This window comes from Macaca nemestrina, chromosome 3, assembly GCF_043159975.1.
Source record: "Macaca nemestrina isolate mMacNem1 chromosome 3, mMacNem.hap1, whole genome shotgun sequence".
Classification (NCBI taxonomy): domain Eukaryota; kingdom Metazoa; phylum Chordata; class Mammalia; order Primates; family Cercopithecidae; genus Macaca; species Macaca nemestrina.
The window spans coordinates 71,082,104-71,107,250 of NC_092127.1; the positions used below are offsets into that span (position 1 = coordinate 71,082,104).

At 35.6% G+C, this 25,147-nt stretch overlaps 1 protein-coding gene across 3 annotated transcripts in view; it reads right to left on the reverse strand.

Annotated features, from left to right (window-relative positions):
• LOC105486196 (N-deacetylase and N-sulfotransferase 3) overlaps positions 1 to 25,147 on the reverse strand; it is a 217,863-nt gene that overhangs the window by 175,116 nt on the left and 17,600 nt on the right. For all 3 annotated transcript variants that reach the window (XM_071093102.1, XM_071093101.1, XM_071093103.1), the window contains exon 2: positions 21,946 to 23,081. In XM_071093102.1, the coding sequence (XP_070949203.1) occupies positions 21,946 to 22,926 (981 nt within the window). In that variant the 5' untranslated portion in view covers positions 22,927 to 23,081. The remainder of the gene's footprint in view (positions 1 to 21,945; positions 23,082 to 25,147) is intronic.

Below are 25,147 nucleotides of genomic sequence, written 5' to 3' on the forward strand. Positions count from 1 at the left end.
TCAACATGATATTGAGTTCCTGATTTATATCCTTCCTCCCGACATCTCTCTGAACTCTAGACTTGAATGCCCTACTGCCTACACATCTTCACTTGGACATCTAAAAGGCATCATAGACCTAGGAAGTGTAGAAGAGAATTCCTGCTCCCCACTCTCCCCATCCCCTTAATAATAACTAACACCAGGTACTGTTTTAAGTATTTTACATGTGTTTATTAATTTAATCCGTAAGGCACATCTAAGTAATAAGTGCTGCTATGATTCTAATTTTACCAAAAAGAAAACTGATGCAGAGGATAAGTAACTTGACCAAGGCTAGTAAGTGATGAAGAGGGGATGCAAACTTAGTGTTTGTCCACAATGCGCATGTCTCACAACTACTGTAGTACAGTCCTCTTCTCTAGGGCTCCCCAGCTGGAGGAACACACTGCTGTCAGGCCAAAATCCTAGTAAGTATCCTTGATTCTATTCTTTCCTAGTGCTTCCTGCATACCATCTATAAGCAAGTTCCTTCAGTTACATTTTCCATATGTCTCAAGCCCATTAAATTCTCACCATCTTTATTACCACCACTATCACCTGTTGGGTCTAATTCAGTAGCCACCTGACTGGACTCTCACCTTCCATTATTTTTCTACAGTTTTCCATACGACAGTCAGCATAATTTTTAAAAAACCTAAATCAGACCTTATTATTCCCTTGCCAAAGATATCCAGTGGCTGCTCCCTGAAATCAGAATAGAATCCAAATTCCTCTCCATGGCCCACCAGAGCCCACATAATCTGGTTCCTGTCTGTTTTACTGAATTCCTGTCATCCCAGGCTCCCTCACAGTCACTGTGCTCCACTCACACTGACCTTTCTTCTCTCTTTCTTGGTTACACCAGGCATGTTTCATAATAGGGCCTGTTTCCTTTGCATAGAACTCTCTTACCTTAGGTATTTGTGTTTATTGTAGGATATTCTCCTCTTTCATGTCTCAGCTCACATGTTATACCAGAAAAAATTTCCCTTTCGGCTTCTCTGAATCAGCACTCCCCTTGTGCTTAACCTGCCTGGCATATTCCACCACTCTGTATCCCACTGGCCCTGTTTTATTTTCTTTGCAGCTCTCTTATTCCTATAAGATTATTTTACTTGCTCATGTGCTTATGTGTTTCTTGTCTTTCTCCTCTCATTAGAGGTAAGATATATGTAAGCAGCAGACTTGTGCATTTTGGCTACCACTACACCACCAGCTCCTAGAACAATGCCTGGCACATAGTAGACACCAATTAATATTTTTAGAGTGAATGGCCAAAAATGGTCTAGTTTTCTTGTAGCTGACTTTATACTTCTGAAGCATTTATAAGAATTAATTTTACTCATTTTAGAATTCCTTCCAAAATGCTGCTCAAATATATTCTCCCTACATGTTATGTTCACAGTAAAAAAAATAGTGTAAATATTGAGGGCCAACTAGTATTAGGCATTTGACATGAAGTGTCATTCTCACAGGTGACATTCATGCTTTGAAGTAAGTGTGATTCTTATTTTAAAGATCTGGAAACTGATGACGAAGTGAGTTAAACACTTGTCTGGGGTTACTTAAATAGAAAAGGGCAGACTTGAGATTTGGACCCACACTGATTTTTTTTTTTTTTTTTTTAAGACAGAGTCTGGCCCTGTTGCCCAGGCTGGAGTGCAATGGCATGATCTTGGCTCACTGCAACTCCTGCCTCCCGGGTTCAAATGTTTCTCCTGTCTCAGCTTCCCAAATAGCTGGGATTACAGGCATCTGCCACCATGCCCAGCTAATTTTTGTATTTAGTAGAGACAGGGTTTCACCATGTTGACCAGGCTGGTCTTGAACTCCTTACCTCATGATCCACCCACCCTGGCCACTGATCTTAACTCTCAAGCTCTTTCAGCAGGAATATTATATTCACGTGTGCAACTGGCTAGAAAATGTAAATAATCAGAAAGATGAAATGATGAGAAGCCTTTCAGTCTATAAAAAATGTGAAAGTTGAGGAGTTTGGGTCAATATGGCAGACTAGAAGCAGTTCACATGTGTCATTTTCACTAAGCAGAAACAAAAGGCTAGTGAACACTGATCTGACAAGCCGATCACCTAAAAAACACATTGGGATCCATCAAGGCAGGAGGGAGACATAGAGAGCAGAGTGGAGTGAAGCTGGGCACCAGCCTGTCTGGGCTCAGTGCAGAGGCCAGGAGAACCCCTCAAAAATGGGAAAAGGCAAGTGAGTGAGAGCCCCGTGGGGTCCTGTGCAAGACTGGGACTGAAAAAGTCCCCTGGCTTTACTCCTTCCCAATTCAACAGGAGTTAACTATCCTAAATATATTTGCATCTAACAGTAGAGCACCCAGATGCATAAAATGAGTTCTTAGAGATCTATGAAGGGACCTAGATAACCACATAGTAACAGTGGGAGACTTCATTGAGGCAGAAAACTAACAAAAATATTTATTATGGGAAGTCAAGGAACTCAAACAGAGGGGCTGCTGAAGCCATGGCAGAAGAACATAAATTGTGATGATTTCATGAACATTTGTTAGTTCCCCAAATTAATACTTTTATAATTTCTTATGCCTGTCTTTACTGCAGTCTCTGAACATAAATTGTGAAGATTTCATGGACATTTATCACTTCCCCCATCAATACTCTTATAATTTCCTATGCCTGTCTTTAATTTCTTACTGCCATCATCTTCGTAAGCTGAGGATATATGTCGCCTCAGGGCCCTGTGATGATTGCGTTTCTGCACAAATTGTTTGTAAAGCATGTGTGTTTGAACAATATGAAATCTGAGCACCTTGAAAAGAACAGGGTAACAGCGATTTTCAGTGAACAAGGGAGATAACCATAAAGTCTGACTGCCTGTGGGGCCGGGCAGACAGAGTCATATTTCTCTTCTTGCAAAAGCAAATAGGAGAAATATCACTGAATTCTTTTTCTCAGTAAGGAACAGCCCTGGGAAAAGAATGCATTCCCAGGGGGAGGCCTCTAAAATGGCCACTCTGGGAAGGTCTGTCTTATGCAGTTGAAGATAAGGGGTAAAATATGCCCTGGTCTCCTGCAGCACCCCCAGGCTTGCTAGGATTAGGAAATTTCCGCCTGGCGGATTCTAGTCAGACCGGTTCTCTGCTCTTGAACCCTGTTTCTTCTTAAGCTGTTTATCAATGACTATGTGTGCACAGCAGGACAAGAACCTTATTAGTAAATCTAATTTCGCCCTGGTCTTGTGATCTTGTTCTGCCCCCACTTGCCTTTGAAGCATGTGATCTCTGTGACCCACACCCTATTGGTACACTCCCTCCCCTTTGAAAATCGCTAGTAAAAACTTGCTGGTTTTGTGACTCGGGGGGTATCACGGAACCTGCTGACATGTGATGTCACCCCTGGAGATCCAGCTGTAAAATTTCTTTCTTTTGTACTCTTTCTCTTTATTTCTCAGACCGGCTGACATTTAGGAAAATAGAAAAGAACCTATGTTGAAATATTGGGGGCTGGTTCCCCCAATAGACATTCAGTACCTAAACTTGACATTTGACCAAATGGACCTAACAGACATCTACGGAACTTTCCACCCAAAACCAACAGAATGTACATGCTTCACATTTGCACATGGCATATAGTCTAAAATCAACCATACAATTGGCCATAAAACAATTCTAAGCAAATTAAAAAAAACTGAAATCATACCAACCAAACTTTCAGACCATAGTGCAATACAAATAGAAATCAATACCAAGAAGATCACTCAAAACCATACAATTACATGAAAATGAAGCAAGCTACTCCTGAATGACTTCTTGGTAAACAATGAAATTAAGTCAGAAATTAGGAAATTCTTTGAAGATAATGAGAACAAAGATACAACCTACCAGAATCTCTGGGATACAGCAAAAGCAGTGTTAAGAGGAAAGTTTATAGCACTAAATGCTCACATAAAAAGTTAGAAATATCTTAAATGTAGCATCACACCTAGATGAACTGGAAAAACAATAGCAAACCAACTACAAAAGTAGCAGAAGACAAGAAATAACCAAAATTAGAACTTAACTGAATGAAATTGAGATGTGAAAAAATGAACTGAATAAAATTGAGACATAAAAAAGCATGTAAAAGATCAACAAAACAAGAAGTAAGGTTTTTGAAAAAATAAATAAGATTGATAGCTGACTAGACAAATAAAGAAAAAAAGAGAGAAGATCCGAATAAACAGAATCAGAAATGACAAAGGGGACAATACCACTGACCCCATAGAAATATAAAAAATCCTCAGAGACTATTATGAACACCTCTCTCCACAAAAACTAGAATACCTACAAGAAATGGACACATTTCTGGAAGCATGTTCCAAAATTCAACCAGGAAGAAATTGAAACCCTGAACAGACCAATAATGAGTACTGAAATTGAATCAGTAATAAAAAGCCTACCAACCAGGAAAAGCCCAGGACCAGATGGATTCACAGCTGAATTCTACCAGACATAGAAAGAAGAGCTGGTACCATTCCTAATGAAACTATTCCAAAAAAAAATTGAGGAGGGACTCCTCCTTAACTTGTCTTATGAGACCAGCATCATTCTGATACCAAAAACCTGGCAGAGATACAACAACAAAAAAGGAAAACTTCAGGCTAATATCCTGGATGAACACAGAAGCAAAAATCCTTAACGAAATATTAGCAAATCGAATAAAGCAGCACATCAAAAAGCTAATCCATCACAGTCAAGTAGGTTTTTTCCCTGAGATGTAAGGTTGGTTCAATATATGCAAATCAATAAATGTGTTTTATCACATAAACAGAATTAAAAACAAAAAACACATGATTATCTCAATTAATGCAGAAAAGTGTTCGATAAAATTCAGCTTCCTTCATGTTTAAAAACCATCAACAGATTAGGCATTGAAGGAACATACCTCAGAATAATAAGGGATATCTATGACAAACCCACAGCCAATATACTGAACAGGCAAAAGCTGGAAGCATATCCTTTGACAACTGGAACAAAACAAGGATGCCCACTGTCACTACTCCTATTCAACATATTCTGTGAAAATCCTATCCAGAGAAATCAGGCAAGAGAAAGAAACAAAAGGCATCCAAATATGAAGAGAGAAAGTCAAACTATTTATGTTTGCAGATGATATAATTTTATATATGGAAAAGCCCAGTCTCTGCCTAAATACTCCTACATCTAATGAACAACTTCAGCAAAGTTTCAAGATACAAAATCAATGTACAAAAGTCAGTAGCATTTCTATACACCAACAGCATCAAAGCTGAGTGCCAAATCAAGAACACAATCCCATTCACAATAGCCACTCACAAACCCAAATACCTAGGAGTACAGCTAACTAGGGAGGTCAAAGATTTCTACAAGGAGAATTGTACAACATTATTGAAAGAAACCAAAGACAACACAAAGAAAAGAATAACATTCCATGCTCATGAATAGGAAGAATCAATATTGTTAAAATGGTCATACTGACCAAAGCAATTTACAGATTCAGTGCTATGTCTATCAAATGATCAATGACGTTCTTCACAGAATTAGAAAAAAAAATACTCTAAAAATCATATGAAACAAAAAAAAAGTGCCCGAATAGCCAAAGCAATCCTAAGCATAAAGAACAAAACTGGAGGTATCACATTACCTGACTTCAAACAATACTTCAAGGCTATAGCAACCCAAACAGCATGGCACTGGTACTAAAACAGACATATAGACCAATGGAACAGGTTAGAGAACCCAGAAATAAAGCCTCACACTTACAGCCATCTGATCTTCATATAAAAAATGTTCAACATCCCTAATCATTAGAGAAATGCAAATCAAAACCCCAATGATATACCATCTCACATCAATCAGAATGGCTATTCCTAAAAAGTCAATAAATAAAAGATGCTGGTGAGGTTGCAGAGAAAAGATGACATACAGTGCTAGTGGAAATGTGAATTAGTTCAGCCACTGTGGAAAGTAGTTTGGCAATTTATCAAATAACTTAAAATAGAACTACCATTGCATTATTGTATTATTGGATATATACTCAAAAGAATATAAATTGTTCTACCTTAAAGACATATGCATGTGCATGTTCATGGCAGCACTATTCACAATAGTAAAGACATAGAATCAACCTAAATTCCCATAAGTAGTAGACTGGATAAAGAAAATGTGGTAAATAGGCACCATGGAATATCATGCAGCCATGAAAAATAACTAGGTCATGTCCTTTGTAGAACACCCCAGTGGATGGAGCTGGAGGCCATTATCACAGGCAAACTAATGCAGGAAGAGAAAGCCAAATACTGCATGTTCTCACTTATTAATGGGAGCTAAACATTGAGTACATACGAAAGCAAAGAAGAGGGCAATAGACAACAGCACCTACTTGAGGATGGAGGGTAGGAGGAGGGTGAGGATTGAAAAACTAACTATTGGGTGTTATGCTTATTTCCTGAGTGCTGAAATAATCTGTACACCAAACTCCTGTGACATGCAGTATACCTGTATAACAAACCTGCACATGTACCCCTGAAACTGAAATAAAAGTTATAAGAAAATATGAAAGTCAAGATAAGAATGTTTGAGGTCTACAGAATTGAGGGTTGAACACATTGATGACAGATTTGATAAGAACCACAGGTTGGGAAATTTGTTTCAAATTAAAAGTAAACTTATGGACTGTATCAAAATAATAGAGGGTAGAGAGTAACATATGAATACCTACAGAATATTTTAAACAAGTTATATACCATATGCATAATGTTATTCCGGGAAACCAGAGAGTCTTGGAATTCTCTGCCTCACCAGAAGTCAGGGAGGCCGACCAGCCTTCTCACACATGAATTCATTGGGGCTGTTATGAAAGCATACCATGCGGAGGAAGGGGATCCTAATTCTCAGAAGCAGTGTTCTGTTCACCCTATTTCACCATATAATTACTCTGCTCAAGTCAATTGGTGCTGGGCTTTTCTTAGTAATGTTTTAAAGAATTTCACAGAGTTAGAACTGGTCGAGACCTTAGCAGTGATTAAATCTAATTGTCTAATCCCAGGAAAAGAAACAAATCCAGAGATAAAGATTTATGGTTTGTAAAGTGCTTTCACACTCACAGGTTCGCTGCATTCTTATTTCATTGCCATCTTCACAGGGGAGAAATGAGCTCTGAGAGTATACATGTCAGTAAGTTGTTCACAGCAGGAACACAGTGTGCTAGGTGCTACAACCTGGTATATTTTGAAAGAGGTTGCATCAGCCTTCCCCCTTTATGATATTAATAAAACATTTTAAACTTAATCTGTAAGAATTAAAACTTTCTGGGAATATAAATATATAAAGGTTAGCAACAAAGGAACATGCTGTTCCATTTATGGAGTGTGAAATAAGAGGAAAAATAATAACTGATTGGTCAAGAACAAAAACAAACACCCAATGGAAAACAATTGACAAGAAACAATTCTCAAAAGGGAAATACAAATGGACGATAAACCTAAGTGACCATATTAACTCTTGCTTACAAATACAAATAACAATTAAAAAATGAATGAAATTAAACATTTTACCTATTAGATTTGCAAACATTAAAGAATGACTAAATCCAATGTGTAGAGAGACTGAGGAGAGAATTGCTTTTTGCTTTCTTCTTTGTAGTTTTCTATATTAATTATTTTCATTACAAAGGGCATGGATTGTTTATATATTTAAAACAATAAAAATTCATTTTCATTTTGGACATTTGGACAAAAAAACTGCAAACAGGGCTCACCCTAATTGTAGTTTCTCAAAGGCAAATGTTAAAGCTTCCTAAGGTAAAATTTCTTCATTCAAAAAATACTTCTCTTGCTAACATTTAAAAAAATCACCTCGCGAGGTCAGGAGATCGAGACCATCCTGGCTAACACGGTGAAACCCCGTCTCTACTAAAAATACAAAAAATTAGCCGGGCATGGTGGCGAGCGCCTGTAATCCCAGCCACTGGAAGGCTGAGGCAGGAGAATGGCATGAACCCAGGAGGCGGAGCTTGCAGTGAGCCCAGATCGCACCACTGCGCTCCTGCCTGGGCAACAGGGCGAGACTCCGTCTCAAAAAAAAAAAAAAAAAAAAAAAAAAAAAAAAAAAAATCACCTCATGGGGTACTCTATCCCACCTATTATTCAACCTCAGATCTCTTTTGTAATTTATTTGATATCTCATTAGAAGCACATTCAATTAGACCTGAAGTGTAAATAACCTCTCTCTCTCTCTCTGTTCTTTCCCCTTTAGGAAAACAATTCCCATTTCTCTATCCTAGTTCCTACACCTCCTGATCATAACCTTCTCTGCTGGAGTCTTTCTTCTGACTGATGGGATGTACAGGTTCCTGAAAGAACACAGAAGCAATGTGCCTTTCATTACTTTGTCAAAATTATCCAGTGTCCTCTTACTAGGCAATACTAACAAGTTATCCACTTATTGGAATTACTGTCTTCAATCTTCTGTTTCTTGTCCCTTCATATAAAATCCACCCTATTGATCTCCATAGGCAGTTTCACATGTACACATATTTGCCAAAATGTTATCACACTGTCTTGGTATATGGTTCAAAATAACTAAATGTAAGAACTTTTCCAGCATCAGATTAAACTCAGTCACAAAACTATTAGTTCTATTGTGACCTCTTTCCATTATATATTTGCTTATATATGTAAAATTAAAATTTTTATACAACATGATTTTAACATACTTTCCACAGGGAAAAATAATAGGATCCAGGTCTCCATATTTTACAATAATATCAAATGTAGTCTATTTAAACCCATGTTTCCACAAATGGGCATTTCTACTACTTGTATTAGAATCATCTAGGTGATCTGGGCCTCTCTCTTCCCCCGATCTACCAAGACAAAAGTCTTTGAGTGTGGAATTGCGGAATCTGCATTTTTAAGCAAACATTTAAAGTGATTTCTCTTGGCTCTTCTGTGGTTTGGAAACTCATGAAAATAGTCCTATATTGATAAGTGATTAAACACATCTGAACATCACTGAGTGAAAGAATGATTAAGAGGAAACTAGTGATGAATTCTTGGACCATTCCTTTAAAAAAATACAGTCGGACTTTGCTTTCTGTTCATTTACAAGTTACCAGTAGACTGATCACTGGTGCCCAATAATATCTGTGTTTCAGGTTCATCAACAATAAAAGTACAGGTATACTTGGGTGTGCTGGCATGGGCCTGTGATTTTAACTACTTGGGAGGCTGAGCTTGAGCCTGGGAGTTCAAGTTCAGCCTGGGCAACATGGTGAGACTCTGTCTCAGGAAAAAAAAAAAAAAAAAAAAAAAGATCAGGTATAAGCTGTTGACTATATCATATTTAAGTGGCTGGAAGGATTAGTTTTAATTAAGTAATAATTTTGCTCCTTAGAGACATTCAGTTACAACAGAGAAACAATCTGAAATCTGCTGATGTCTTGAAAACAAAGATAATTAATTACCCTCATAGACTTTCCTTGCTTTTGAGGATGTTGCATTGAAATTGTGTCAATTTCTTTTCGTTTTTTCTTTTTATTTAGTTATTTACTTACTTTAAGTTCCAGGATTCATAAGTAGAGTGTGCAGGTTTGTTATATAGGTATATGTGTCCCATGGTGGTTTGTTGCACCTATCAATCCGTCACCTAGGTTTTAAGCCCAGCATGCATTAGCTATTTGTCCTAATGCTCTTTCTCCCCTCACCCCTGCCCCCACACCGACATTGTGTCAATTTCTAAGTAGGGAGCATTGAACAGAGGCCCTCCTAGGCCTCTTCAGAGGCTCTCAAGTATTCTGAAGTTTGATGAACAGCCTCTTGCCACTGGCATCCTTGAGTTAGATTCCACTTAGGTAAACATAACTTTTTTGAATACAATGAGCAGCTGTGTCTTCTTTGAGAATGGTGACTGAGTACTAATTAGTTTTTGCAAAGTGCAAATGACAATGCTATTGGAGATCTGCTTCTAGCAGGACAATCCTAGCAAGAAGGAAAAATGTGTCTTTAGTTTTCCATTCTTCATTTGCCCCTCAATTAGAGCAATGACAATGTCCCTGTATCACATTAGAAATGACATAGACTGGGAAAGTATTTTCTCCCTTTACTTCCTTTAAATACTTATTGCATTTCTAGAGCAGATTAGCAAATCATGTCGAGATCCTTTGAATATTAACCTAACTTACTTTTTTAGAGCAATCACACTAGAGTTAAAATGGGTTTTCATTATAATGTCTTTTTCCTAAAAATATTGTCAAATAATTTTTGTTAAATGTTATACAAAATTTCCTAGAAGTATTTTTCAGCATATCAGAAATCTGAGTTTGGCAGGATATAACTATTCACTACTCCATTGGCAGCAGTTCTAATCTTCATTTTATTGTCAAAACCACTTGAATTCATTTATTCAAGAATATCGAGTAAGCTGTCTTTCTATGTGAACTCAAATACTTTATCTCTTAGGATTCTTAGATAAAAAATGGCTCCGTTATATGTTATTCTGGCACTATATATATATAAAATATAAATACATATAATTTATATATGTTATATAAAATACATATTATATAAAAGTATATATTATATATTTATGTTAATATATAATATAATATATAATATACAAATATATAGTATATATTATATATCATATATATAATATGATAGTATCATATTATAATATATTATATATCATATATAATATTATAGTATATAATATATATAAAAAATATATTCATCCAAAAGAATAGTGAAGGATTTATTATTGTTATTTTTGAGGATAGATCATTATTCAATGCCTCAACCAGTTGATCTAATTTCTACATGCAATTTTTTTTCCCCAGAAATCTGATTCTACTCAGTTTATGTAGTCACAGAAAAAAATAGAGACAAGTAGTTACTTAAAATAAAGATGTATGTATGAAGGGGGAAAAAAGGTACATTATTATACCAGACACCAGGATATCAAAGCAGGGGAGATAAATAGAGAAGGGATAAACAGATAAAACACCATTGCTCTTTCTAGATTGGGGTAGTTAGAATAGAAATTCCAAAGAAGGAAAGGCCAGTACAATAAGGGCACTAAAACTGAGGTGGATGCAGAAACATAAATCAAAGAGAACAAAATAGAAAAATGAAAGTATAATGAAATGGTGACAATGAAAATGGTAAACTGTGCTTAAGTAACTATGTGGTAGTCCTAATCAACTGGCTTTCAAAACAGTCTCTAGTCTCATAATTGATGCACTTCTAGAAACATGATATTAGAAACTCCTAAAGTAGTGAATTGATCATAGTCACACATCTGCTCCAATCAAGCAATCTTTGGAGAGGTACATTTCTTAAGATACCTAAGTGAAGGGACGGTTACTTGCTCCCCCATGTTAACCTCCTGAGTGTAAGGAATATGAAGCATTTAATAGCACAATAATTTAATTTTCCCCAGTTAACTACTGTTAACTCAGAGATCTAGAGTCATTGTTTGAGCATCTATATGCCATCAAGATTTCATTTTCCAGTGAGGAAAACAGTAGTAAAGTAGTAGAGTTTTTTAGAGAGTTGAGTCATTGTAAGAATTGTAGCATGATTACCTGAAGAGCATAGCTTGTGGTACACAGAATAATATCTCCTTTGCCTCCCCTACCAAGAAATCCATGTCCTAATCCCTGGAACCTGTGAATGTGAACATTACATGGCAAAAGAGATTTTGCAAATGTGATTAAGTTAAGGACGTTGATATGGGGAGATTATTCTGGGTTATCCAGTTGGGCCATATGGGTCCTTAAAAGCAGATAACCTTTCCAGTTTTAGTAAGAGAGAGATGTGGCTATGAAATAAGGCACAGAGAGTATTTCTGTCTTTAATGATGAAGGAAGGGAATATGAGCCAAGGAATGTGGGCAGAATCTAGAAGATGGAAACAGCAAGGTGATGGGTTCTCCCCTAGTGCCTCCAGAAAGGAACACAGCCCTGTGGATATCTTGAACTTAGTTCAGTAAGATCCATGTTGGATGTCTGACCTTCAGAAACGCAAAATGACAAATTTGGGTTGTTTTAAGCCACTAAGTTGGTGGTAATTTGCTTTGGCATTAATAGAAAACCATACATAGTTATTTTAGCAATTGGTGTAATTAATAACTATAACTATTAATAATCATTATAACTATTAATATTAAAATGAGAAAGCATGTAATCTTTTAAGGTAAAATTCTAATATGTATTTTCAGTTCATCTAGAAGTGTAATAAGTTGGCTATATTTCTTTGGTTATAAACAGTTTATAAATTATGTCAAATAGATCTCATGATTTATTTTATATTAACATCATGATTTTAATATCCACTTTGTATTTCTGTCTCCAGTTTCATTATTCATAGAAGCTTATAAAACTTAAGAATAAAAAAGTGCTTTAGCTATTAATTCATTTTTCCCAGAGACTAAGTGACGATATGTCAGAATTTCCTTGACTTTTTCTATTTTGTTTGTGTGCTTTAAAAAATGTTAGGAATGCCAGCATAAAGCACTCTCAAACATCACACAGACTTTAAAATCTGAGTACATACAGATAGAAAAAGTGAAATTATCAGAATTATGGGCAATTTTCTTTCTTTAGTTGACTGAGTGCCAGAAGGACCTGTCACTAAGCTGTCACTATGCCACTCTCATACATCAAAAACTTATTTCAGCCCAAGACATTTCAAGAAGTGACTAATACTAATTTTTGTTCCAGACTTATAAGCAAATCTAGGGCAAAACTTCAGATAAAACCCATCAAACTATAACAGAATCTGATAAGTTGTAATTTACTGTAAAGTAGAGTTTGGTAGGAAGAAATTGCTATGGACACCACCTAACACCAGTTGTGTTAAGCTCACAACTATGAAGCCCATGAGGTGGAAAAGCTCAGATTTTGGAGCCAGGTAGACCTGCATTTTATATTCTAGGAATGCCACTGACTAGTTGTAAGATCTCGGGCAAATTAGTCATAAGCTATCAGCCTCAGTTTCTTTATGTAAAATGATGCTGCTTATTATCTTTGTTTTATAGGATTTCTATGAGAATTACATGATGAAGCAAAGCACTTAAAACAACGTATGTACTCAGTAAGTGTTACCTATTTTGGGAGTAACTTACTGCAGTTTTTATGGGTTTAGCAGTATAAACCACCAGCATAGAGATACAAAAATGATTTTTTACATGCTGATTTATTTTCTGGAAACATGGAATGTTAGAAGAAATCAATTCTCTTGACCAAGAGAAGGACATAATCCAGTAACTGGCAAATAGTACAATTTTCTCCAAGGTTTTTGATTTCCTTTATCAAAAATGTGTTTCATTATTCATCAGCGTATCCTTTGAAACCTTATGACATTATTTTAACAGAGTAAATGCGCATAATTTTCTTAATATCTCTATAACCTAAATCTCTGTTCTGAATTTGCCTCTTGTATTCTTCTGCTATTACAGTATGTAGAAGTCATCATTGTGTGGTTGAGCTTTGGTACCATCTATGACAGCTCTCGTGTATCATGCATGGGCTGGATTTACTGCAACAGACTTTTTTTCTTTTTTTTTTGAGACAGAGTTTCACTCTTGTTGTCTGGGCTGGAGTGCAATGGCAAGATCTCAGTTCACTGCAACCTCCACCTCCCGGGTTCAAGCTATTCTCCTGCCTCAGCCTCCAGAGTAGCTGGGACTACAGCGCCCGCCACCACACCTGAATAATTTTTTATTTTTAGTAGAGATGGGGTTTCTCCATGTTGTTCAGGCTGGTCTTGAACTCCTGACCTCAGGTGATCTGCCCACCTCAGCCTCCCAAAGTGCTGGGATTACAGGCATGAGCCACTGTACCCGGCCTGCATCAGACCTTTAAAAAATGTAATTAGTCACCAAATATCCTGTTCATATATTCATGTGTTCAGTAACAGCATTTTGCTTTCTTTAAATAATTTATAACTCATTCTTTTAGAATGTCTTTGCATAATAAATCACTCCTTAATAGTAGAGAAACATTCCATTTCACAATGTAACAACAAATTTAATACAATATATTAAATGTAAAGAGATTATGAATATGAAAGTTTTTCCCTTTGCTAATCTATTTTATGATTTCCCCATGTTAAATTATAAAATTATTTTCTTAGAATAACTGTATAGTTGTATAGTTGCTAGCACACTATGGCTATCTGAATGTGATAATAATATTGACAGTAATTTATGTTCCTGTGTATTTTTAATATGATCACATTATATCAAATGTAGAAATAAGTATTCCACCAAACTAAGAGAGAGAGGGAGAGGGACGGAGAGAGAGAGGGAGACAAACATTTCATATACATTCATAAGAATGGTCTCAAATTGCCTAACGTTGTGACAATCATAAAACAATTAGGGACCAGTGGAACTGGACATTCTGTTACCAAAAATGTTTAGGTGACTTCCAGGGAGCAGTAATCTTCCCGGTATGAGCGACAATGGATATAGATGAGGGAACTGTTAACTAGGCATTGTGAACTCAACAAGCTATCTTTTAAGGATGAGGGAAAATAAAGACATTTACAATGCAGAAAATCTGAGATGGTTTACCATTAATAGATTCTCTTTGAAGGAAGTCTTTAAAATAAAGTTTAGACTATTACCATGAATAAATTCTCATTGAAAGAAGTCTTTAAAATAGAGTTTAATAACTAATTATTTAAACTTACATAATTTTAGTTTGGCCTAAAGGTTTTTCTATACATCATGAACTATAACAAGTAGAGGTGTAAACAGACCGCAGTCTACACTTGTGCCAATTATTATGTTTTGGCCAGTCAATTGTGTTTGAATCATGTTCAAATAAGGCAAACACTAACCTGTAACTAATCCAGCTGTTTCTGCCCTCATTTCTGGTTTCTGTATGTCACTTTCCTTTTTCTATCCATAAATCTTCTTCCACCATGTGCCTGCGCTGGAGTCTCTGAACCTACTCTGGCTCAGAAGGCTGCCAAATTCATGAATTGTTCATTGCTCAATTAAATTCCTTTAAATTTAATTCAGCTGATGTTTTTCTTTTATCATGTCTAAAGGATATACTTCAGAAAGAACGCAATTCATTCATTCAACAAATGTATAGTGAGCCAGGCACATTTCTCTGTGCTGGAGATACATCAGTGAACCAAATAGAGGAAAAAAAATCTTGCCCTAATGAAGCTTACATTTTAATAGTCAAAATAACAAAGTAGTGGCCAAAACCTCAATTATTTTTGCACCAATCTAATAAATTAGTAAAATATATGGTATGTATGGTAGCATGCTGTGAAGCCTTTAACAACTGGGTCTTTGTGAATAAAAAGCCCAGATTTGTAGCATTTGTCCATTTTTATGGTGTAAATACTTCTTCCCTAAAGCTGGGAAGAGATGCACAAAATTGACCTTATAAGCCAGTATGAGCCAGTTTTGCACATCATTGGTGATCATAAGTGCCAGAACAAAACATTCTCAGGGAAAGATGGGAGATTTAGGGGTTGCAACTTTAAAGAGAATGGTCAGAGAAGACTTCACTGGGAAAGTAACACTTGAGTAAAGACCCAAAGGAAGCAAAGAAGAGAGCCATGCACCAATCTGGGGGAAGGACACTTTAGGGAGAAAGAACAGCAAGTGCAAAATTCTGAAACAGGAGCAAGGAACAGCAAGGATACTAGAGAGGCTGCAGTAGAGTGAGTGAGGGAAAAGGAGCTGGGCGTGTAGTGGAGATAAAGACCCTGGAAGTTGCTGAAGGGTTTTGAGGAGAGGAGGGTCATGATCAAAATTATGTGTCAATGGCATGACTCTGTCTGCTCTATAAAAAAAGGGGTAAGGTGTAGAAGCTGAGAATCACATCAGATGGGAAAAGGTGAATGGTTAGCAAAGAAAACAGTAGAAATCTGGCAAATGTAATCAAATTTTGATGGTAGTAAAAACAACAGTGCCTAATATCCAGGGTTGAACAACAACATTCACATCCAGAGCAAGAATAACCTATCAGCCAAAGGAGAGAGAGCATTATTGGAGATAAAGAACTTTCTACCTTTTGACTGAGGTATGAAGATATTGGCACTTGTTTAATGCATATGTTTAAATTTCTGGAGAAACTACTCAAAAAAAAAAAAAAAAAAAGAGAGAGAGAGAGATAAAATACATTCATTTAAACCAGGAATGGATAGAAAAAAGAAAGAAACTGACAATTCAAATGAAGGTAAAAATGAAGAGAGAAAAAGAAGAGACGAAATATAACCAGTGGGGCAAATATAAAGCACAAAATAAAGTAGCTGAAATAAATCCATATACATTGATAATCCAATTAACTATATGTAGATTGATCTTGTTAATTAAAAGACAAATATTGACAGAGTAGACAAAAAGCAAAGTTCACCTTGAAGCTATTTTCAAAGCTAATTTACAGTGCAAAGACAGCAGAGAGATTAAAAATATATGAAAAAGGGGTAAGATGTATTTCTCAAATACTAATCAAAAGAAAGCTGGTATAGCTGTATTAGCATTAAACAAAACAAACAAAGGCAAAACAACATTAATACAGTTAAAAAGATAACATAGATAAAACATTATATTAAAATACAATTTCAAAATATATGCACTTAACATAGCTTCAAAATATAGAAGACAATAATTTTCAGAACAAGGAAATACTTTCAATCAACCATCACAGTTGGAAAATTAAACATAACTCTTTTGATAGCATCAGGGATACCACTCCTCTCCCTCACCCCCCAAAGAAGAATACAGTAAGAAGACAGATTTGAAAAACGTAATTAACAAGGTTGTGTTGATATACCTTGATCAGAGAATATATGTTCCTGTCAAGTACATGAGGCATACTGTATCCAGTTATAAAGTAAATCTAGCAAATTTGAAGTATTGGTATCAAGCAGATACATGCTTCTATAGCATAATAAAATTAAATGAATATCAGTAAATAAGAAATAAGAAACATCAGATATAATGGAAAGGAACTCAAGAAATATGAGTTTAGGAGAAAAATGGCAAAACATTAATACTATGTACAGTGTACAGGTCTTGACATTCATACAGAGCACTTGAATAGTGAACCGTCTGGAGAAATTTTTGCTACCTTTCTATGTGTACTTATGACAGAATAATTGATTGCAGTTGTGTTTTCCCCCTCCTCCCAATATTTGGTATGTTGGTTTTTTTAGCGATATTATGAAGCCTCTGGCTTCCCCTTAGCTGGTGTGGTGAATATTCGTGATGAAGTCAAGCAGCACAGAGTGCACCTTTACACTCCAATTAGAGCCTCCTACAGTCAGCCCCAAGCAAGACTAAAAAGTCAGCTGAGTTTATCTTTTGAGCTTAATATGTCTTATTTTTCAGTTTTCTGGCTTCCCACTTCTATTTTCAGCACTTTCTTTTCCCTAAGTACTCTTGGATCTTCTGTTAGAGAGGAAAATAATGATACAGTCACTCATGACATTGTATTAAAAATTTAAGAACTTCCCTCTCTTCTGGGGCCACTTAAAAATGTAGATTTTTTTTAAGGGCTAATCTACAAATACACAAGTTATGGAATATTGAAATGTAGGAAAATAGTGGGAAAGGTCTGCGGTGGTTAAAAAAGGAAAGTGGCTGTTGAGTACCTCCGGAAAGAAGTACAAGGTACTCCAGGAGGAGCCACAGTTACCTCTTCAGTAAGCTCAGATGTGACCGGGTGGGTTCTTCATTTTCCGATGAATTTTAGGAATTTTCTCAAAGTTTGAAAGAAATGTGTACCTATTACAGAAATAGAAGAGAGAGAGGAAGGGAGAGATGCAGGAGGGAGTGATATGTAACCTCTTTTATGCATTGAGAGTATTCAACTGCAAGGAGTTCAGTAAAACTCTGAAAGACTACCTTTTCCAGAGTCTTTTCATTCAACTCCTCAAATGTCTTGAGACATAAATGTTATATGAAATGGTAGGTCTAAAGGTATAATGGATCTTACGACAAGAGTGAGTTAATGCATCTAAAAGATCATATGGGTTGTTAGTGTTCACTGGGTCATGAAGTGCTTTCATATAAAACTAAAATGCTTTTAATTGTAGAAATATCACTTTCTCTCTCCAAAAACCCTTAGTCGGGAAGTTTGAGGGTAGATCATAGATCACAAGGAACTTGAAATTTTGAACATCACTAAAACTCATCCAATAGTCCAATGGAACATGTTTGCATGCATACGTCCACAGACACACATACACACACACATTTTCCCGACTTCAATTTCACTGAAATTTGTCCTGCCTTTTTAAAGGAATATTTGAATTATCTAAACATTTTTTTTTCTTTGTTTCTTTATAGGCTATGGCTTGTAGCTTGCATATTCCCAGACAAACGAATACCTCAACTTAGGCCTGTTTTTTCTTTTTTCTTTTTTCTTTTTCTTTTTGTCTTATTGTGGCATGAAGAATGAAACACTTTGTGCCATGTCACAGTTTCTTTTGTGGCTTTGAGGCTCTTTAAAATATACTCATATTATTCAGCTTCTAGGTGGGTAAAGCTGATATTACATTGCTATTTAAATCTTCCCATTAAATAAGGAAGCACATTTTCTGTTCCACATAAGGAAGAAAAATAACATCCATGCAGTGATTAGTTTAATAGCTAAAATTTATGTCTTGCACTCTCCTTCCAGTTTGGTACATAACAGTTTATGTAACTTTTGATTTTCTCACATTCTTTTAAATTTTCCCAATACTTAAAATAGGGAAAATATAATATTTGCTCATAAGTGGTAATAATTAATTGATTTAAACATTTATATTAATTATATACCCTTAATCACAAAATTTATGATTTTTTTTTTAGACTTCATGATTTTTGATTATTTCTTCCTTTTCTGATTTAGTCAGGTCACCCCTATCTAACTCTTGGACTCTTAAGTTTTAGCACCAAATACTTTCAGTCCTAGACAAAACAGGACAGTTGGTCTTCCTAGACCCAGTCCACCCTCTAGCTACTGTATAATTTCTCTTTTTTGCTTCATACCAAAATTTCTCCACTGAGTGCTCTATACTCTCTTTCTTCACATCTTGACCCCATCTTGACCCCTTAGTTAACTCCTGAACTCACTGCACATGGGCTTTGGTCTCTATCATTCCATTCACATAGATTACACAAGAGTCACCAGTGATCTTTGTCTTTTCCCAAAGGAGACTCTCCAGTCCTTACCCCAGTGAACCCTGCTGTTGGGTTTTATACTGCTGATCACACTCCTGCTGAAGCTATAGTATCTCAGCTTCCTAGTCTCCGACTGTTCTTTTAAACTCTTATTCAAGGGATATTTCCCTCTACTTGTTTTCTAAAAGATGATTTTCCTCAATATTCTACATTTGATCATCTTCTCTCATCACTCTATAAATTATTTCCCTGGCTGATCTCACACACCTTCATGCGGTGAATGATTCCCTATAGGATGATGAATTTGAAGTCTATATGTCCTACCCAGACTTTTCCTGTGAAGTAACTACCTGTGAAATGCCTCTGCATCAAACATGCACTTTAATAAAACTGAAAATTTTAATATGACCTTTAATGATCTTCGCTATGATCCTCTTACTTACTGTTGTTGACATCATCAACAATTATCCACCTATGCTAAAATCCTAATGTCATCCTTATATTCTCTTTCATGACAAATTCTAATGCCATGATTATATTCTCTTTCATCTCCATTTAGCCAATTACTAAGTTGTTCAATTTTACTTCCTAAATAGATCTTATTGGTCCTTCCTTCTCCATTCTTACTCCAATTTCCTGGTTTCAAGAAATTGCTATCTTTGTCTGAATTACTGCTACAGCTTTCCAAATCATCACATCAATCTAGTCTTACCTTCGAACTCCGTCCTACATTCTTAATACTTACAGGTACACAGCACACACTGTTGTGTTTCCCACAACATAATTTATATAAAACTGTGTAGATATGTTTGTTATTGTGCTTACCATGTTGCGAGCTATTTACCTATTTACCACCCCCACGAGACACTTTATCTTTGTATCCCTAAAGCCTGCCTCTTGCCTGGAATGGGATATAGCCATATTAAGTACTGAACCGATAGATGCTCAGCACAATGTGCTTTCTTATGACTCTACTCTTCCCTGCCCCTCTTCTAAAGGAATGGACTACAGTTCAAGATTTTATCTGTAAGTTCCAAAAAGTGCTTCACATGTAGTACACACTTAATAACTAGTTACAGAATGAATACATGAATGACTGTTTATACTCTCAGGGCAACTGACTGCAATAAATTAGTGTTTTGAGACACAATCACAGATGCAATTTAGAAGTAATTAAAAAACCCAGATTATTCAAAACATATATTTTTTTAAAAGCCTTAGGTAGTTTAGAAAATATATTTCTATCTAAATATGAGCAGGTCATAAAGTACACATGCCAAACTTTTCTTTAATGTGTTCAATAAGCCTCTAATTTTTCATACCCCTGAAAACTGGCTTAACTTCTGGAGCACAAAGACATTTTGTATTTTGTATAATATTAGGGGAAATGGGGGGCTACATAAAAAACTCAGGGATTTATTTACCATATTTTAAGTTTCCATAACAATATATTTGACAGTTTCAAACAATTTCACATCAGAAATATATTCATATTGAAAACATTTCTCACCAAAATCATTTGAAATGGAAAAAAATGGAAGAATTATGTATTATTTCTAATCTTCAAACATGTAATAAATGCTTAAACTACCAGCTTAGTTTAAATTTAGCTATATTTTCAAAAGTAAATACAAAGACTTAATGGAAACTTAAATACAGCTTCTTTATTAATTAATTTCCATTTAGCTAAAAGGAAGAGACTAAAATAATGCCAAGAATATGGAAGTTTTTTTTCTTTTCAGTCTTCACACTCTCTTACAGTAACATTTAATGGTCCTTCTGGTATTCTTAGTTCACTTAACTAGTGTGATGAACATTACTATTATTTGCCAGATGCTTAGTGACTAGAGAAAAGAACAAAGTTTTCAAGATATATTTTTTGCTATCTGATTTGGTTCTAGATAGTCTACCAAAAGGTCAAAGCTGTAGAATAAAAACCATGTATCAAAAGTCTCACTTTTATGAGAAATCAATATGTAGCATAGCAGACATAGAATCCTATGATATTTCGAATGGGAAACTAAGATAAATGTAGGTAACTTTAATTTTTAAAATGTTTTAATAGCAAACAATCAGCTGTTTATGTAACACAATCAACTCATAATAATGACAAACTATTTCAAATAATTGTTTTCTGTTTAAGGGCAACAGTTTTACACAAGAAGAAATGTAATACAATTTAAATACAGCATGATTGGCTTCATATATGTGTCAGAAGTGTTCACTGAAATCAAGTTAAATCCTCATGTGTATATGTGAATAAATATGCTTATACAGTCATTGATTTTCATATTTAGTAGTACTGATTTTCAGTTTCAGAAAAATATAAGAGAAAATGCATTGCATATTTGACTTCCAAAAGTATCTGAACTTGCTACTATGAGATCTGTAATTCTTGAAATTTGTGGAAATATTTATTATCATCAAGACAAATTCACATTTAAATGTGCTAAGTCTGAGATTAGTAATAGTTTTTTTTGAGGTAGATAGTTTATGGACAGTAATTAAACAAAATGATTTCTACTCTAGTTGTAAATACATGTAGAAAACCATTTCAGGATCCTACCACACTCAATCTTTTAGTAAAACCTTTATTTTTCTTGATTTAGATAGAAGTATATAATCTTATTAGTTGATTTAGGGTGAGTGATAATCCTAGATTGCCCAGACTTTCCCAATAAATCCCACGTCCTGGGTAACCCAGTTGTAGTACAAACTGGGATAGTTGTATCCCTGCTGGGAGATGAACTGAACTTTGAAACTTGAGAAAATAGAGCCTTACCTTTACATCATTGGTGTTCATTCTTGTTCCCTCTTTTCCCACAAATATATCATCAATATCCACAAGAATGTACCTGTCCAAGGACAATGTCAGCCTCTTCCCTGATAAGAAGGAGATGGCATCTATGAAGATGAGCTTGTGCAGCCAAAAGTTCAAGTTGTTGCCAAAAAGAACCCTTTGAATTCCATCATGAAGCCCCAGGTCATGTATTATAGTGGCATAAAAAGCACCTTTAGAGATGGAAGGAGAAAGGTTTTCTGGGGTCTTTACTTTGGCAAATATTACCGGTTGGTAGGCTGAATGATTGATCTGAAAAACTGTCCAGTCAGTTCCAGGTAAAGAACCTTTTTCAAGCTTGGAAGATTTGGTCACACGAAGCAATGGAGAATGAGGATTAATACAACAATCTTTTACTGCAAGATTTCCATATATGGAAAAAGGGAAACCTTTTAACTGAAAGCTCTGTACACTCTTCTCACTAGTTTTGTGGAATCCAATGACACCCACACCGTATTCTACACAGTATTTATCTAGAAGGCTTCGATTCCAGGAGTCCATATTTATATACTTTAAAATATTCTCATAAATAATGAGAATGTATTTGCCTTTCATTTTGTCTATAAGTGCTGGGAGATCTCCCTTTCCAGGGGCAATTTCAATGTGATACTGGAATCTACTCGATTCTAGAATCATAATGATGTCTTGACCAAGAGATGAGTACTGGCTCTCTACAAATACTAGGACTGTGGGATCTGTCCTTGAAGCATCAAAAAGCTTCATTGCTTTCACTTCCATGAGCCGATATGGTAGGTGCTGGAGGTCACCACAGTCAACTTCTGAAGCCGTCTCAGAGAGTTCATTTTCCTGTTTGTAGCCACTGTACAGGTAGTAAGCAGAAATGATAATGCTCACCATACAAAAAGTGGCAAGCAGAATGACTGTTCTTTGAAAGTGTCTGTGAAGCTTCATGATAAAACTCATGTTGTAGGTACTTTCCCCAACTATGCCAATAGAAGCACCATAAAAAATTAAAAGAAAAGATGGTGTTCCGGCTACTTTCCCAGTCTCAGTCAAGAGTTTATGTCACCATTGCAGCTCATTTGTATCACTTGATCAGGACTCACAGAAAATACAACCTGAAAAATAGAAAAGAATATAAAACAGTCAGTTTGCAGCATTATAATAAGCAAGTTTTTATCTTGTTGACTAGCATAAGTGGCAGAGTATTTGGCAGATGAACTGGTGTATAGTAAATTCGAAGCCCTCCCTTTTCTTCTCCCAGATCTGCGTGAGGACATGGGACTGATAGAAAGAGGAAAAGGGGTCCATTGAGCCCTCTATCCCTAGTACAAAAAAGACTTTGGGCTAACAGGAAATTTCATGATATCACTGTGCTTTGCATCAAACTCTATAGATAGTATAGAACAAAGACAACAGAGCGGTCACCTAAGCCATACACTGCCATTTCTTGCCATCTGGCTATACATTATGTAATACATACTCAAGCTGTTTGTTTTTAATTACAGATACTGAATGTTTATGCCACAATTAAAACATGTTTTTTTCTTTTCTGCAAAGTCATTGGCACAATTTTATCATTGTATATGCATTTTACATTCATTAGAGAAACAACCTTACGATAATTGCTGTCATTAGAATAGCCCTTTCAAATGTATATGTGGCCCCACAATGCAATTAATTTTTTTAGAACTACATATTTTCACAGTTGCATTTTCCAAAAATCAAAACTGTCATGTGGTAAGATAAATATTAGGAATAAAATACCTCTCAGGGTTTCTGCAAATCTGGTGTGAGACCATTGGGAATCATATATTCTTGGAGAAGAGCATATTTACCTATTGATTCACTTTCTATACCATTCTATTTCCACTTTTTGAGAAGGAGTTTTGTAATTATGTGAAAAACTACTCCAGAAATGTTTTTAAAAATGTAATGAAAACAACTGAGACTTCATGAAACACTTTGTTATGCAATAATTTGAAATCCCTTTCAAGTCTTAGTAACCTTTGAAAATTTAGTAACTTTGAAAAATAATACGAAAGAAACATGGGCGCTTCTTTTTTTATTTGGGTGATCTACATTTATTAGGATTACACTTCCTCTGGTATCACAGCACACTGATACAGATTTACTGTTAAGAGTATTTTGAGTGCATGAAGCTTAAGCAAACTGTGTATATATCTCTGTCAACTGAACAATATTTTTTCTCGGGTAGTTGAACTAATGGGAAACAAACACATATTTCCTGGCTAGTCAAAACCAAAATAATGTACAGCCATGCTTGGATTTACCTGGGCACCTAAGGAATTCTTTTCCTTTTAAAAAAATTCAACCATTATTTTAGAGGGTACACATGCAGGTTTACTACCTGGGGATACTGCGGGATGCTGACATTTAGGGTATGGATCTCATCACCCAGGCAGTAAGCACAGTACCCGATAGGTAGTTTTTCCACCATGTATGTCCTCCTTCCTTATTCCTCCCTCTAATAGTCCACAGTGTCTCACAGTGTCTGTTTTTCTTGTGTATATGTCCATGTGTGCTCAGTACTTAGCTCCCACTTATAAGTGAGAACATGTGGTATTTAGTTGTCTGTTCCTGAGTTAATTTGTTTAGGATTATGTCCTCCAGTTGTATCCATGTTACTACAAAAGACATGACTTCATTCTTTTTTATGGCCACATAGTATTCTATGATATATTTGTACCACATTTTCTTTATCAAATTCACTCTTGATTGGCATCTAGTTTGATTCTTTACCTTATTCACTTATTCACTATTGTGAATAGTGCTGTGATAAACCTACAAGTGTATGCATCTTTTTAGTAGAATGATTTATTTTCCTTTGGGCATATACCCAGTAACAGAATCCGTGGTCAAGTGATAGCTCTGTTTCAAGTTCTTTCAGAAATCTCCAAACTTCTTTCCATAGTGACTGAATTTGTTTACATTCCCACCAACAGTGTATAAGCATTCCTTTTTCTATGCAGCCTCACCAGCATCTGTTATCTTTTAACTTCTTACTAATTGCCATTCTGACTGGTGTAGATGATATCTCACTGTGGTGTTGATTTGCATTTCTCTGATGATTAGTGGTGATGAGCATTTTTTCATGTTTGTTGGCTACTTGTATGTCTTCTTTTAATAAAGAGACTATTTTGGTAGGATATTTAGCATTTTC